This window comes from Phodopus roborovskii, unplaced genomic scaffold (genome assembly GCF_943737965.1).
Source record: "Phodopus roborovskii unplaced genomic scaffold, PHOROB, whole genome shotgun sequence".
NCBI classification, from domain to species: domain Eukaryota; kingdom Metazoa; phylum Chordata; class Mammalia; order Rodentia; family Cricetidae; genus Phodopus; species Phodopus roborovskii.
This window is the reverse complement of record NW_026125708.1, coordinates 2,221,787-2,237,246: the sequence shown is the minus strand read 5'-3', so window position 1 is coordinate 2,237,246 and position 15,460 is coordinate 2,221,787. Positions and strand designations below refer to the sequence as shown.

General features: G+C 36.0%; 1 protein-coding gene and 1 pseudogene across 1 annotated transcript in view; both read right to left on the bottom strand.

Moving 5' to 3' along the window:
* Eda (ectodysplasin A) overlaps window positions 1-15,460 on the bottom strand; it is a 389,966-nt gene that overhangs the window by 75,822 nt on the left and 298,684 nt on the right. The window contains exon 2 of the mRNA XM_051178503.1: window positions 6,584-6,689. Within this exon, the coding sequence (XP_051034460.1) occupies window positions 6,584-6,689 (106 nt within the window). The remainder of the gene's footprint in view (window positions 1-6,583; window positions 6,690-15,460) is intronic.
* On the bottom strand, window positions 387-511 carry LOC127217507 (uncharacterized; annotated as a pseudogene).

The window sequence follows — 15,460 nt, the reverse complement described above, 5'->3', positions numbered from 1 at the left end:
TTGTCTAGCATATAGAAGACTCTGGATTCAATCATCCATGCTGTCAAAAAGTAATCTAATGAATATTTTTAGGCAATTTCAACTTTTCTAACAATTTGAATTTATTTTTTATGTTTTTGTACAGATATATACTGTATGTTGAGTATATTCTGGCCACCATGCCCTCCCACTCTCCTTTCTCTTTCCTTCTCCACTCTTGTTAGTTTGCCTCCTAGACATTTATTTGTACTTCCATAACATATGTGTACATGGTTTTATGTAGCAATTTAAAATTTAGGAACTACAAACAACAGAAAACAAACAAGTATTTGTCTTCTAAGACAAACAACTTAAACTTTAACCTCTCATATTCAGATCTACTTAGTCTATATATAAAAAGAATCAGAGTTTGGTAGCTATGCCAACTACAGAGACTAGAATAATATCTTACTAGATAATTTAAAAATTATTTGTTATTAAACTGATAAGAACAGATACTACACTTGATCTTAGCCAAAAGGCCTGAAACAGAGTACCAGGTGATTCTACATTCAAAACATCTGGACAAAGCAGCCTTACAGACTACAGCCAGGATTTCTGCATCTTCTTAGAATCCCCCATGACAGCGCCCCTTACCAGCAGGAAGTAGTTTGGAAAATATTGTCTATAAATGTCTTTTTTCATTTAAATGGACTTGGGTATATATATATATATATATATATATATATATATATATATATATGTTATTTTAAAAATGCTTGTTAACCAATTGTCAGTGGTAATGGCCTATTGAGATAATTTACTGTGGGGCTAGTTCTATCAAAGAAAATATAGCTTTGGAGCTGAGCAAGCTAAGATATTTTGGCTTGCTTAATGTCTTACTTGATATAAAGCCACTTTCTACAGTGTTCTGCTGTGGGCCCTTAAGCTGTTGGCAGCCACAAACAGCAGGCAACCTTGAAGGATTCTACAACTGAAATCAACAATCCTCTTCAAGTCTACACACAGAAAGCTTTCAAAATCTTAAATTTCATCTTGTGAATATGCCTCTGAAATCAGTTATTGAAATGATTTGAGTCTCTCTCATTTGACAGTAGTCCAGTTATGGATCACTGGAAAGCAACAAATATAATAGTAATTCCAAAATCAGAACAATTTGTAATTCTAGCTAACAATTGTACAGACAAAACATCTGTTTACTTTGATCCCATAGCCTTTCATGTCTAGCTGTATCAATTTAATGGTAGCTATACAATTTTAATTTATTTATTCTTTTAACTCATTTATAATTGCAGAAAATAATACTAACTTATTTGATTAGTCTAAAAGTAAATATCAAAGAAGAAAATTTCCAAGAGAGATGGGGACCGAAACTACACTACACACGCGTACATACGTACACACGTACACACACACACACACACACACACACACACACACACACACACTATAGATAGACAGACAGACAGATAGACCAAGACTGTCAAACAGATAGAATGAAGAAGTGACATGGAAAAATGTGCTGTTGTGGTTAAACATTTGTTTTGATGAGATAGGTCAGAATCTGAGGCTTTGAGTCCTCTATGCATGGCCCCTATGAGCTATTCTACTGAATAATGCCAATGAAAAGAAAGAGCATTTTGATGAAATACAGCATCACTGCTGAATTATGATGGCTGTCTACCAGAGTAATAATGCATTAGAGAACATACTAATAGTATTTAGTAATTTTCAAAGGTTTTTTAAAAAGCCATTGACACTTTGGATCAATATAGTAACTGCATGACTTAATCCAGGTTCATTGTTTTGATTTTATAGACAAGAAAATGGAAGCTCAGAGGGATGTTACTTCTTTAAGATCATAGGCAGGTTATAGAGAGGGGATATCATGATTGGAATCTATAAATTGTAAGTTGGTCTTTTTCTATTATACCATCCTGCAATTACTTTTTCATGTATAAAGATAGGAATACCAGGGATAGTTAGTTGCAGGGAGGCATTAATTGATTTTCTTTCATTGATTCCTGAGGTTTCCCCTATAGGAAGAGAACAAAATATTTAAAAAAAAGTATTTGTAAACTATAGAAACTCCTTGATAATTCTTGATACACATTATCTGATTTTAAAACCCCAGGAGCTCCTGAATACATTCTATAGTTCATGTAGTTCCCTGCAATAGATGGCTAAGCAAGTCACCTAGAACAATTATGACTTCAGAGAATGGGATTCATCAGAAAATATCGACACAGATTTTTGTATGTATTGTGCTCAGTGGACAGCATGAAATGATCATGTTTTTCTTATAGAACAATAATGATCCCCAAATCTCAGACTATTAACACAAATGGACTTAGAAACTATTCAGAAAGATTCTGACCAACTCAAGAGGCATTAATTTAAAGTAGATATGTAGGACTGAAGCCAGCTCAGCACTTGCTGCTCATGCCGATGACAGGTTCAATTCCCAGCACCTAACATGCCGTCTATTAACCATATGCAAGTTCCATGTGATCTCACACCACTCTGGTCTCCATGGGCACTGCACACATGTAGTGTACAGACAGACATACATGCAGGAAAATATCTATACAAATGCAAAATTTACAACAAAAAGAAATTAATCTTAAGAGTTGTTATAACATTATAAGTTTTGTATTGGAGAAGTAATATTGTGTTTGTGACTGCTAATTATGAATCAATGCCTTCAATTACAGAGTGCTCAGAATTGAGAAACTGATGAATCTAAACATTTTTAGATTGTAGGTTAGAAATATTTGATACATCATGGAGGTAGCTGTCTTTTTTTTTTAAAGAAAAGTTACCATTTTCTATTGATGTGTGTGTGCCTGAGTGTAATGCAGTACAGTACATGCATAGAATTACCCTCAGAGATCAGAAGAGGGTGTCAGATCACCTGAAATAGGAGTTGCATGTGGTAGTGAGCTGTGTGGGAAGGATCCTAGGTCCTCTGTAAGATCAGCAAATTCTCTTAACTGCTGAGCCAGTTCTCCAGCCCCAACATTTATTTATTTATTTATTGGTGTGTGTGTGTGTGTGTGTGTGCGTGTGTGTGTGTATGTGTGTGTGTGTGTGTGTGTGTGTGTGTGTGTGTGTGTGTACATTCACATGCATGAAGGAAAAAGAACAAATGTCAGGAGTCAGTTCTCTCCAATTAAATGTTGGCACATAACATTGAACTCAGGTCATCGGGCTTGATAGCAATTGCCCTCTTTGAGACATCTTGATGGCCCTGCTCTTTTGAATGCAAGATAGACAATGCCTATGCTATACTTCTAATCACCTAGTTTAAGAGACCAATGGACCAGGAAAGTCAGTGTCTTCGTTATGGTTTCTATTGCTGTAATACAACGTCATGACCAAAAACAACTTGGGGAGAAAAGGGTTTATTTCTTCTCATAGCACTCAGGTCACACTCCATCATTAAGGGAAGTCAGGGCAAGATCCTGGAAGAAGGAACTGGAGCAGAGGCCATGACAGAATTGTGCTTAGTAGCTTGCTCTTCATGGATTGCTCAACTTGCTTTCCTATACAACCCAGGGATCACCATCCCAGAAGCGGCACTGCCCACAGTGATCTAGGCCCTCCTACCACAATCATTAATCAATTAGTACCTCACAGACTTACCTACAGGTCAATCTTATGGGAGTAATACCTCAGGTAAAATTCTTTCTTTTGGGAAGAAATGCTGTGTATCTTACATGAAACTCTTAAGAGCCCACCACATTACCCTTACCTACTGCCTATAAATCTATCAGTTCCTTTACCAAAACTTCTCTGTAAACCTCTCTGAGGCCTTGTTAATGCTTTAACGTCTTTCAATTGTGTATAGAAAACTTACTAAATAACAGTAAAATAGTTTGGGAATTGAAGCACTCAGGATATCTAAAAGTTACAAAATTAAAACAAATTTAGAACTGATGTTCTCTGTTATATTTTAAATATGTTTCTGTTCCTTAGTGTCTCTGTGTATGTGTGTGTGTGTGTGTGTGTGTGTGTGTGTGTGTGTGTGTGTGTGTAAAAGCATGCATTGCTAAGTTGCAAGTGGAGGTCAGATAACATCTTGTAGGAGTCGGTTCTTTCCTTTTGCCATGTTGATCTTAGGGGTTAAACTCAGATTGTCAAGTTTGCAAGTAAGTACCTTTAGTTGTGGGGTCATTATGCTGTTCTTTATTCCTTTTTTGATCTTTGAAATATTTTCTTAACTATTTAAGGCAAATCACTTCTTCTTTGATACTTGTGAGGGAAACTTGAGATATATTATCTAAATTTGTTCTGTAACATATTAAATAACTATGGATTTAAAATTAAAACTGATAAACTTACTTCTTCACTGGAAAGTTCTATGTTTGTATAAAACAAAGCCAGCTCATTATCTTGATATGGTGATATTGTACTATATCTGTTTGGTTGTCTAAACAGGCATCTAAAATTTAACAAGCCTAACTAAATTATTTTATGTTTTGGCCTTTTAAATAAAAAATACTAATATATATTCGTTGTGCATAGTGATTAGTTTCAGAAAGACAATTTCTTTCTGTTCTTTGACTATATTCATCACTCACATTCTCCCTCATCTACCCACCCCCTCCTTCTCCCACTAGTCATTTAGTTCTTTATACCCCAAACTCTAAAAGTCATTATCAACTCTTTTTTGTCTTTCATATCCTTTAATAAATTTCAAAATCCTATCAGTCATTCCTTCAAAATCCTTATAGAATCATACCAGTTCTTACCAACTGTACTGCTTCCACCATATTCCAAGCCATTATCGTCTCTTCCCTGGATATGGCCCCCTTTGAGCCTCCCTTTTCTTCCTCTTTCTACATCATTTTCAATAGAGAAGTCAAAAGGATTCTGTTAAAATGTAAGTCAAGTCCTGCCATTCCTTTATTCAAACTCATCCAATAGTCCCCATTCCATGAAGAATAAGAAACCAGGACTTTTACTTTGGCTCACAAGTCTGTCAAGTGAGTTCTAATGTCTGCCCTCATTTCCTTTCCTTCTCTTACTCTGGTTCTAGTCACACTGATCTTCTTGTGAATACACCATGTATTCTCTGTTTCAGAGGTTTTTTTTTTTTTTTTCTTCTCCCCCGCAGTTGCTTTTTTCTCCTCAGCAATCTACTTGGCTAACCTTCATTTCACTCAGGTCTCTTCCCAACTGTTCCCTTATCACAGAGAACACCTCTGTTCACTGTATAATACACTCCATTACCCTATCTCCCTGTTTCATTGCTGTATTTTTCTTCACAGCACTTATCACCACAAACTTTGTTTTCTGTTTATCACTGTTATCAAAGTAAGGCCTCCTGGAGAACAAGAAATATTCATTGAGGTCTGTCATGTACCAAGTCCTTTTGGAGGCAGTAAGAATATAAACATTAACTAAACAAACACAGATATACTTAGAGTGCTTCTATCCTAGTGTGATATAAATTGGCTGTATTTACTGAGTAAATATTTGAAGGATGTGTTGGATAAACACAGTATACACTTGGCAGAATAACAAGAATGGCTTTCAAAAAGATTTGGTTTGGCTTGTCACCTTTTAACTCATTGAAACACTCAATACATCTAAAGAAATGGTTCTATATCCTCTTAGGTGAAAGGGTAAATATCTTAGACAACTCCATGATCCTCAGGTACTCTTTATCCTCAACTCTAAGGCAGTACTAACCTCCTCTCTTCAATTGCTTCCACATTCTGGAATTGCTTCAATCATTGGCCCCTACTCACATTGACAAATGTCAGCTTAAAAATCTCATTTTCATCTTTATAAAATCATATTGCTTTGTAACCCCCTACAGACACATATCATCAGCAGATGTAGCCAGACACACTGTCTTTGAATCCAGATGGCTTTTCAACAGCCCAGAGCTATGTTTCCTATAAACCTCTGTGCCAAAGGGCTAGTGTTCTGTCAATTGACAGAATAACATTGAAATACAGCAATTCAAAGATCCTGCCCAGGAGCTACTTCAACATTTTGTCATCCCACTGAATGTACTACTAGTTAACTCAAAGCTGTTACACCAATAATAGCAATGATTTTCAGGCGGAAATCACTGTCTAGCTGAAGGGTCAGTAAACACTATCAAGTAACATTACAACACCAACATTGTGATAAATATTAGACCAGGCTCTAGAGTTATATAAAGGGAAGTGAATCCTTGTCCTCAAGGAATTTACAGAATAATGAATTGAACATAGTAACAGATACCAAATTGTTATAATTGGAAATAATATATAAATGCCAGATTGGCAAAACACGATCAGTTCCAAAAATACAATCAAATTATCTTGCTGGACATGTCAGATATGGTACATCCTCAGGAGAGAGGAAGTCCTTATGGAGAATGACCTTGATCGACATAAATGCTACAATGGCCTCCAAACATACTGAGAAGGGACTGAAGGAGTTAGAGGATGAAGGATACTTCTATTGTTAGCTCTGTGTCAAAGGATTGGATAGCATGTTAGGACTGGAGAAACCAGTGATATTTGGGTAATACATGAGATAGAAAGAGTATTTTTATTAGCATTTCATAAGTCAGAGTGATAAAGGATCACTTGAGTAGACTTACCATCTGTTCCTTCACCACTTTTGCTTCTTTTATTGCGGCGAACACGCCTACTTTCCTCTTCAGAATATGCCTTTTCATCAGGAAAGAAGAAATTCAGGAGGGCCATCTGTAAAATTAACAAGTAGATGTGTCAGAGGTTAATGCCAGTTAGCTGTATCCAACATAAAAAAAAAAAAAAAAAAAAAAAAACAACCAGCTGGCTTTCAATTGACAGTCCATCTTTACCTTAAATTCAGTATATCTAAATCTGAGTCCATCTTTCCTTCCATTTTTCAAATGACTTTAATCATAGATAGAATCATTACTATTCAAATCACGTAGGCATGAAATTTTCGTTAATCTCCGAAGTGTGTCTTTTCTGCTCCAAATAGCTCTGAGAAATCCCTTAGGTTACATTTGTCCACAAACTTCTGGGGTTTGTCACAAATTTCTAATTTCTCTTCTGCATTACTGATGGATATCCAGAACTAGCCTTGGGCTTTCTATTACCCCTTGGACATTATTATCATATATATCTGATTTTCCCATATTTTTACTGATACTCTGCTTTTAATTTGTTTCTAGAGTGGGGAACACCCAATCCTGAGGTGCCATGTATGTCAACTCTCTTATGGGAGTTAAGTCATGATAAAGTGCACACTAATTCTCTTCTGCCTTTCCCAAACTCAGTCAGAACATGTGGTCTATAAGACCAATTTCAGTGAAATAGAACAGTTGACTATTTTAAAAATTCCATTTGTTAGTTTTTTTAAGGAAAACCTAAATGTGTTATCACTCTATTACTAAGTTTTTATACTATAATGTATCTGAAAAAATAAGCCTTGTATTGAAAGGTATTCATTATAATATTTGGTCCTCTGATGTCCTATAATCATCACTTATAGTAACATAATATGCTTTGTATGTGAATGGCTCTAGTTTCACTAATGTACCATAGACTAAATATATACTTGAGGTAAAAGATGTGTATAATGTAAACAAAGGACAAAGTTTTAGACTTAAGTGATTCTAAGCCCAACTCTTTCATTTGCTAGCTGTGTAACCTTGGATGATAATATCACTTTACTCATAAGACAGTGCAGAATCCTCACAGTACCCATCTCACATAATACATAACCAATAAATGTTAGATATTGCTATTTTAAATACATTAGTTATTTGGAACTTAAAATGAATGCATTTTCATTCTGTCGTCAGCTGGAAACAATAGTAATCCGAGAGTCTTCATGTCTGGTACATTTATTAGTTAAAACAATGTGCTAGACCCAAGAAAATCCTAACAGTCTATACAAAATTTCTTCAAATACCTATGATTTATTGTTCATATTAAACAATTATATCCAGTAGCCTTAAGGAACAGCCATCTAGGAAGATACAGCCATTGATTAAATATAAAACAATAAATGAATATATGTGCTCTTTATATTATTAATCACAGCACATTAAACAAACATTTAGGTTGATCCACTTGAAATATCTATTTTTTTTCAGAGAGCCTTTGCCATTGCCATTGCTCTTTGTTTACCTACTAGAATTAGATGGTTAAGACCCTATTACTGAATACAGCACACACCTAGGTTAGAAAACACAGAGAAATAAAGCTGGAAATGATTTAGAAGCATCTTCCCTGCTAGCTAGCATTCACAATACTGGAAGGTGTTATGCAGGTGGTCTTTGCCAGCTGTGGACCCTGCATGCAGCAAAACTGATCATTCAGACAAGATGTGCTCACTGGTGTAATAGTTGAGGGCAACCAAATGCTTTTTGATTGGATTTGAGGCTGGCCCCCACAGGAGGAAATGCATGTCTAGTACTGGAAACCTGGTCAAAAGCCAATGGTTGGGGAAGTCACAGGACCTAGGGGGACGCTCACTATTTTCATGTCTTCCTAAATGAACATGCAGTCAAATTGCCTTCTAAGTATATTTATATCTATAGACTAGTGGTGCTCTCAGCCTCCGGAGAAGCTTTGTTTCAGTAGGTGGCAGTTAGTGCAGAGACTCATAACTGGTTACAGTGCAGAAAAAAGGGACTATTGAGGGCTTATTCCTAAATGAGACTCAATATTACTCCCTCCAATACTCAGGGAACATCTTGGAAGAGGGGTCAGAATGCATGTAAGAGCTAGCAGATGGGAGTGTTGTGAAATATTGTTTTCTGTATATGACATGACTGTTGTGTATAAGAACATACTGGAGTTGTAGTTACCTACACAAGATTGGGTCCTTCAATATTCCATTATGTATGGGGGAAGGGTTTATGAGGTTCCAACCCTCTTCCTGAGGAACTAATGGCTGTTGGGAGAGTCTTTTTCTTTAGTAGTGTAGCCTCTAGTAAGTTGCCATGGTCCAGTAAATCAACACAAATTAAACTCAGTGTATCACAAAATAGACATGAAAGTTGGAGCGGGGCCAGGTTGGAAGAAGAATGGGGTCATCAGGAGTGGGGATAAGCGAGGATAAGGGAAAGCAAATATGACCACAGTGCATTGTATACATGCAAGAAATTAAAAAAAAACACATGTGCACACACACACTTTTTATGTAAAAAAAATTGGAGCTTGGGGGATAGCTCAGTTGGTTATGTGTTTGTCATGGAAGCATGAGGAATTACATTCAATCTCTAGACCCCCACATAAAATAGCCAAGTGTAGTGGTACACATTTGTAATCCTAGTACTGGGAGATTCCACATGCATACATTCACACATGCACCCACAAGAACACACACACACACACACACACACACACACACACACACACACACACACACACAGAGAGAGAGAGAGAGAGAGAGAGAGAGAGAGAGAGAGAGAATTGAAATTTCAGCAATTTCACATGGTTCAATTGACTAGTATTTTGGAGTCATATGGTTGGGATATAAAATATAGTTTCCTGTAGAATCAACATAAATCTGGTTAGGCCCATAGAAATGTCACTTAAACCATCATACAAATAAGCTAATACATCATTAATAATATGAAATCAAGCTGGCATTTAAAATAAGAGCTCAATCATGCCTGATATGTTGGTCAGCATTTGTAATCCCAGCACTCTGGAAGCTGAGGCAGAAGGCATAATCAAGGTCAGGCTATGCTACTTAATAAAACCTGGTCTAGAAAACAAATAAACAAAATAAAGACTCAAACCAAACTACCAAACCAGAAAGACTGTCAATAATCTTGGGATAGAACAAGATTTTGTTTTTAATTATTTTTATGACTTCAAGTACCTGAACTTGGGCTATTAAGGATAGAATTTAGTTTTATGTTTTACTTCAAGGATTGCAGAATAAGTAGAGGCCTATTTGCTTGTACACCAAATGACCCCAGTCTACTATAATCCTGATGGGTTTTGTTATTATAATTACATTATAGATGAATACATGCTTTGTTAAAAAGGAGCATAAGATCTTCTGGGGGCAAAGAGGAAGCACCTAATATAGATTGCTAATAAATCAGGCTTCTTAGAGGACATGTTAGCATTTCAAGTCCTGAAAGATGTCAAGGATTTAGTGATAAATGAAACATGGAAAAGGAATTCCAAATGAAAGAAGTATTGTGTTTAAAATCTCAGAGGAAAAGGAGAATACCATTTCAAAAACAACAAGTAACTTAGAATAAGTGATAGGAGAGTAATGGTGAAAAATAAACAAGTATTATGGAATTAGATCATGCTAAGGAATTTATGATGGATCAACAGCAGAGGGTCATGTGAAGGATTTTTTTCCAGCCTGATTTTTTTTTGTCTTGTGGAAATCAGATATATATACATATATATGTATGTGTGTGTATACATACATACACACACACACACACACACACTCACATTTACCAATAATAAAATGTTATTTTAAATCAGGTGATTTGATAAATGTACACATCTTTGTACATTTGTACAACCTTGTGTAACCTCGACCTAGCTCAAGATACAGAACATTTCCATTAGACAAGTTTCCCTTCTATTCATCCTCATACTGTCCCCAAGTCACCTGCAGCTTTAATTTCTATCATCACAGTTTGTTTTTTCCCATCCTAGGCTAATGTCTCATATATGAGCAAACATAATTTTTCATTCAATAGTTCTATGACATTAATTTCATATATATATATGCATTTCATTACCTTTGAATAATTATGAGTATGACCCCCTGCTGTTGATTCAGCATGAATTCCTTAATATATTTTATTATAAGACTTTGTCCCTTAAAATTTTTATTTTAAAGTTTTATCTTTGATGGCATTATACATGGATAGAATGTATTTTCATTATATTTTCTCCATTCATTTCTCTTTTCTTCCCATTCCTCTGAAACTCTTCTTCCTAACATGCCTTCTTCCTAGTGTCATGTCTTTATTAAAAATTTCTTTTCCTAACTCTTTTGGGTTTTATCAGGGTTGCTTCAGGGTTGCTTGCATGCACATGGGTATGGTGTTACTAATGAAGCCTGGGCTTCTTACCAGTGGCTAAAACCCTGGAGAAAAATACTTTCATTTTGTTTGAAAGAACCCAAGAATGGAACCTCTGGGTTATATGATGTGTCAAACAGCTTTCTAGAGGGCTTGCAGCATTTTATGTGCCCACCAACAATGTATATGAATCCTACTACTCTATCTTTACTAATATTTGGTAATGTCAGTAATTTTTATTTTATCCATTCTTGTAGACATAAAACTGTTTCATTGCACCTGTCTTTCAAGTTCTGAAATTTCTTTTCTGTCACCTTGTTGTCAACTACCAGATTTCAAGTCACCTACCTATGACATATTCTTTAGGTCCTTCAAATTTGCTACTACAGGCTTGACATCTAATTAAAACACCAATTAGGCTCATGTAGAAATAATAAACAGGCAGCAAATGTAGTTTTTAATGGTGCTTTCAGTAAGATGCACATTGCCTGGGTTGGAAACTATTTTGTTTACTGCTTGAATTGTGGCTGTAATATGAATCTGTCTATACCCAAATTCTAGAAGGGTAGGTTATTACAATATGATGCTATTCCTCATAAGCACAACTTCTGTGTGAGGTCTGGTATGGAATTTTGTGTGTTCTTATAATCTGGCTGTGGCAGAAAGAGAAGATATTCACATGTTAACTGTTCCAAAATGTCTGCTGCAAGCTTACAAGAATTCAAGCTTCCAGAACAACAGTGGTGGTGGTGTGTGTGTGTGGGTGAGATGCAAACTTATGCAGACAACAGAAACAATTCCAGCTTCCATGGGTATAGGAACATCTCAAAGTCCCTAAAGAGGAGCTTTGATGGTACAGGATAGTCATTAGAAAAGGACCCCTTGAATATGAAAATTCTTTGAATAGGTTATATATTCTCAGACACTAGAAAAAAACAACACAAAACACTTTTTAATCAAAATGATTCCCTATTCACACTGCACTATTTGAGTCTCAATTAGAGGCAGGAGGGAAAATTATACTCTATATAGCATAATGGTAAAGACAAAAAAAAATCAGTAGCTTCTCATACAAGAAGTCTGAATTCTAGCTTTAGCTTTGCATTCATTAGCATGGCCTCTAGAGGCAAGTTGTAGAATATGAACAAAATAGCCTTCTCTTTCAGAATATTGCTTCCCTGTTGCACAAGGAGAAAGCAACAGGAATGTTGGCCACAGTCAGGCACTTTGCTCAAGGGGAAGAAAATCTAATTCTTTACACTTTATTATGTGATTACATTCTTGTTTCTTATGGTAAAATTACATGGTAAACAGCACCTGCAGATTACAGGGATCACAGCTAGAAACAATTTGTTAACAGTGAGACACAAGGGATACATACATTATTGATAGTAATTCTCCAGATATTACTACTCCAAACATTTTTTAATAGCAAATCCCCCAAATTTATTGGATACTTTTCACATAGCGTAGGATGAATTTAATTTAATTCATTTTCTATTTTATCACTAACATATTGGATTGTAATAGGTGATTCACAGGAAATGACTCAGAAGCCTTTTGAAGGAACCCATCACATCCATTTTTGTGTAACTAGTGCCTAGCCCTAGACCTAGCACACAGTAGGCACCTCATGTATATATGTCTATTAAAAGAACAATTGAAGTATCTTAGTCTAGTCATGCTGCTGTAACTAAGCACTTGGACCTGAGTAATTAATGAAGCACAGACTTCATTTTTCTCACAGTCTGGAAGCTGAAAAGACAAAACTAAGGTTCAAATGACCGGAGAGGGCTGCACTCTTTTCCCAAGATGGTGCCTTTTCAATACATCTCCCAGAAGGCTGGAATGCTGTATGGTGGAAAGTAGAAATGGAAGGAAAACAGACTGTTTCATGAAGGCTCTTTTATAGGGCCTGGATCCCATTCATAAGTAAGGAACTCTCATGGCCTGATTTAATCTTAGAGCCCCTCCCCTACCTGATAATGTCATCTTATTAGCAATACCTGAATTTTAGGGAGTCCACATTCAAACTGTAGTACAACTCATTTCTTGAAGCCACTGTGGGGTTTCATTCTAATTGGGCCTGTTTTGGAGACCAACAATGAAAGGTCAGGCTACATCCTATATGGTCAATAGGAATCAAATTGATGGAATCCTAAAACTCAGAGACCCTGTAAGTCAGTGTTTTCAAACCTTGATATATGTCAGATGAATATTATACATCATATGAATATTAAAGTGCAGAACCCCAGGCCTCCATTCTCCAAAATTTAGATTGAGTAGGCCTGAGGCAAAACCCTAGATTTGACTGAATTTGATCTTTAGGGGATTTTGACACAAATAATCCTAGAATTGCACTTCAAGAAACTTTGGTAAGGTTCATTCTGTAAGGAGTTTATTACCGAGACTGAAAAGGCTATGCTCTCTCTTTTCCTTAGTAAGCCAGGGTTCCTGAACAGCTAGTGTTTCACACCTTTTCTTCTGTCAATCTTAATATGCTTATAAAAAGTCAATACTCAATTTCTTGAAACAAGAGACATGTATGTACCAGGCTTTCTAAAATTAGCACATCATTTACTTAAATTTTTTTTCTCTTTCAATATTCTGGAGTTAAGTTATCTAATGCAGTTTTCTTATTGCAGTGAATGTCATCTAATCATCACTATCATCTATCAATAATCAGCTGAGATTTTCTGAAACATTAAAGTGATTTATGCTCTGAGGGCCTGAAGAAAAGACTCAGTCTAAGAGCACTTGCCGTTCTTACAGGAGAGTGAGCTCAGTTACCAGAACCAATTTCAGGAGCTCATAACTGCCCATAATTCCACTTTCAGGGGATCCACTGTCCTCTTCAAGACTCCATGTGAAATGCAAACAAAATAAATTGTTACAAACAAAATAATTTATGCTCTGAAATATCAGTCTTCCTGCAGTGCTAGGGGTTGAAGAGGACTTTGCACATGATAGGCAAGCATTATACTACTGAGTTATATCCTAAATACTTAACAAAATCTTCAAGTGCTCCCACCATAGCAAGATAGGAGTAATTAGTGAAGCAGCATCGTCCAATGTGCTTGATAAACACATTATAGACATAAAATGAACCAAAAAAGGCGTCAGTGAACACTCTTTTAATCTTATTAAGAACCCTTAACATGCTGTGATTATAAGCACTAAGTCTGGAGAGGGTCAAGCAGAATGTTGTCTTTTGAATAAACATTGAGTACTTAGCACATGGAAGGTACTGAGTAGATATTATTTAAAACATACAGAGACAAAATGCAAGTAACACAGTGCAATGATGGCACTACATGAAAGGAGATAGAAAAGTTTCTAACTTAGTGGTAGTAAGAAAGGCAGAGTATGTGCTGATTGCAGAACAAAGTGCAGTGCACTGTGACAGTTTCTGGGAGTAAGCAAATAACAACATCCAACATTGATCAAAGCATCATACACAGGACACACCACTAGCAGAGTCAGGGAGGCAGTTGTAGCAATAAGCCTATACACCAAGAAAAAAAATTGGCTCCTTGGATTTCTTTGATGTGGATGCTTGGTTGTACCATCCATCCAATATATACATTGGAAGATGTGTGACATTTTGTAGTAAAGCTAAACATGGAAGCTAAACACAATGGATATTTTACATCACATGTAGAGCTAAAATAAGTCCCTGAATACTGCTTCCTGGGCAGTCTGACTGAAAAAAAAAACACTGTCAAACAATGAAAGTTACTGCAAAATAGAAAATTTTAGAAAGAATGGTATCTCTGCTTGGGAAGATTATCCTAGTATGGGATCAGTGTCAAATTGCACAACCAACCAGCTCACTGTTTAGCTTTTTCTTTCTTTTTTTTTTTACCCACTTTTCGTTTGTATAAGTTACCTAATCCTTGTCAAATAATGCATTACATATCTTAATATAAATTTTATTCTCCTTAGAGGTATTAAGCACCTAAATGAAAGTTCAGAATGTGTTTAGACTTGTCCTTAGGACAAGAATGAAATCTGTTAAACATGCATATCAAGGGGAAAGGTGAGCTATTATAAACACATGACTACTAATGAAAGAAGAAGAAATGCACCCCTCCTTCAGCTTTCCATGTTCTATATTCAGCTCTATTTCTAATATCCAGAACAGAGGTGGAAAAAGAAAAGCTTCTTGAACTGATTTGTATTAATGGACAATACAAGCATGTCCAGCTTTTATATGACTTTGAAATTCATAGCCACCACAGATGTCACATTTACCTCATTGATCTATTTTATTGTTAGAGTCAGAATCATGCTTAATGTGAAATGGCAAGAGGACCACCACTACTGAGATTTTGGAAGTCAGCTGGCCTATCAGCATTAAAACTATGTTCATTGGTGACATATGTGGAGATGCAATGATAGAAAGATACCCAAGCATCTTTGGTATGGCAAGCTTTATAGCATAACCACAAGCAGGCAGAACATAAGACA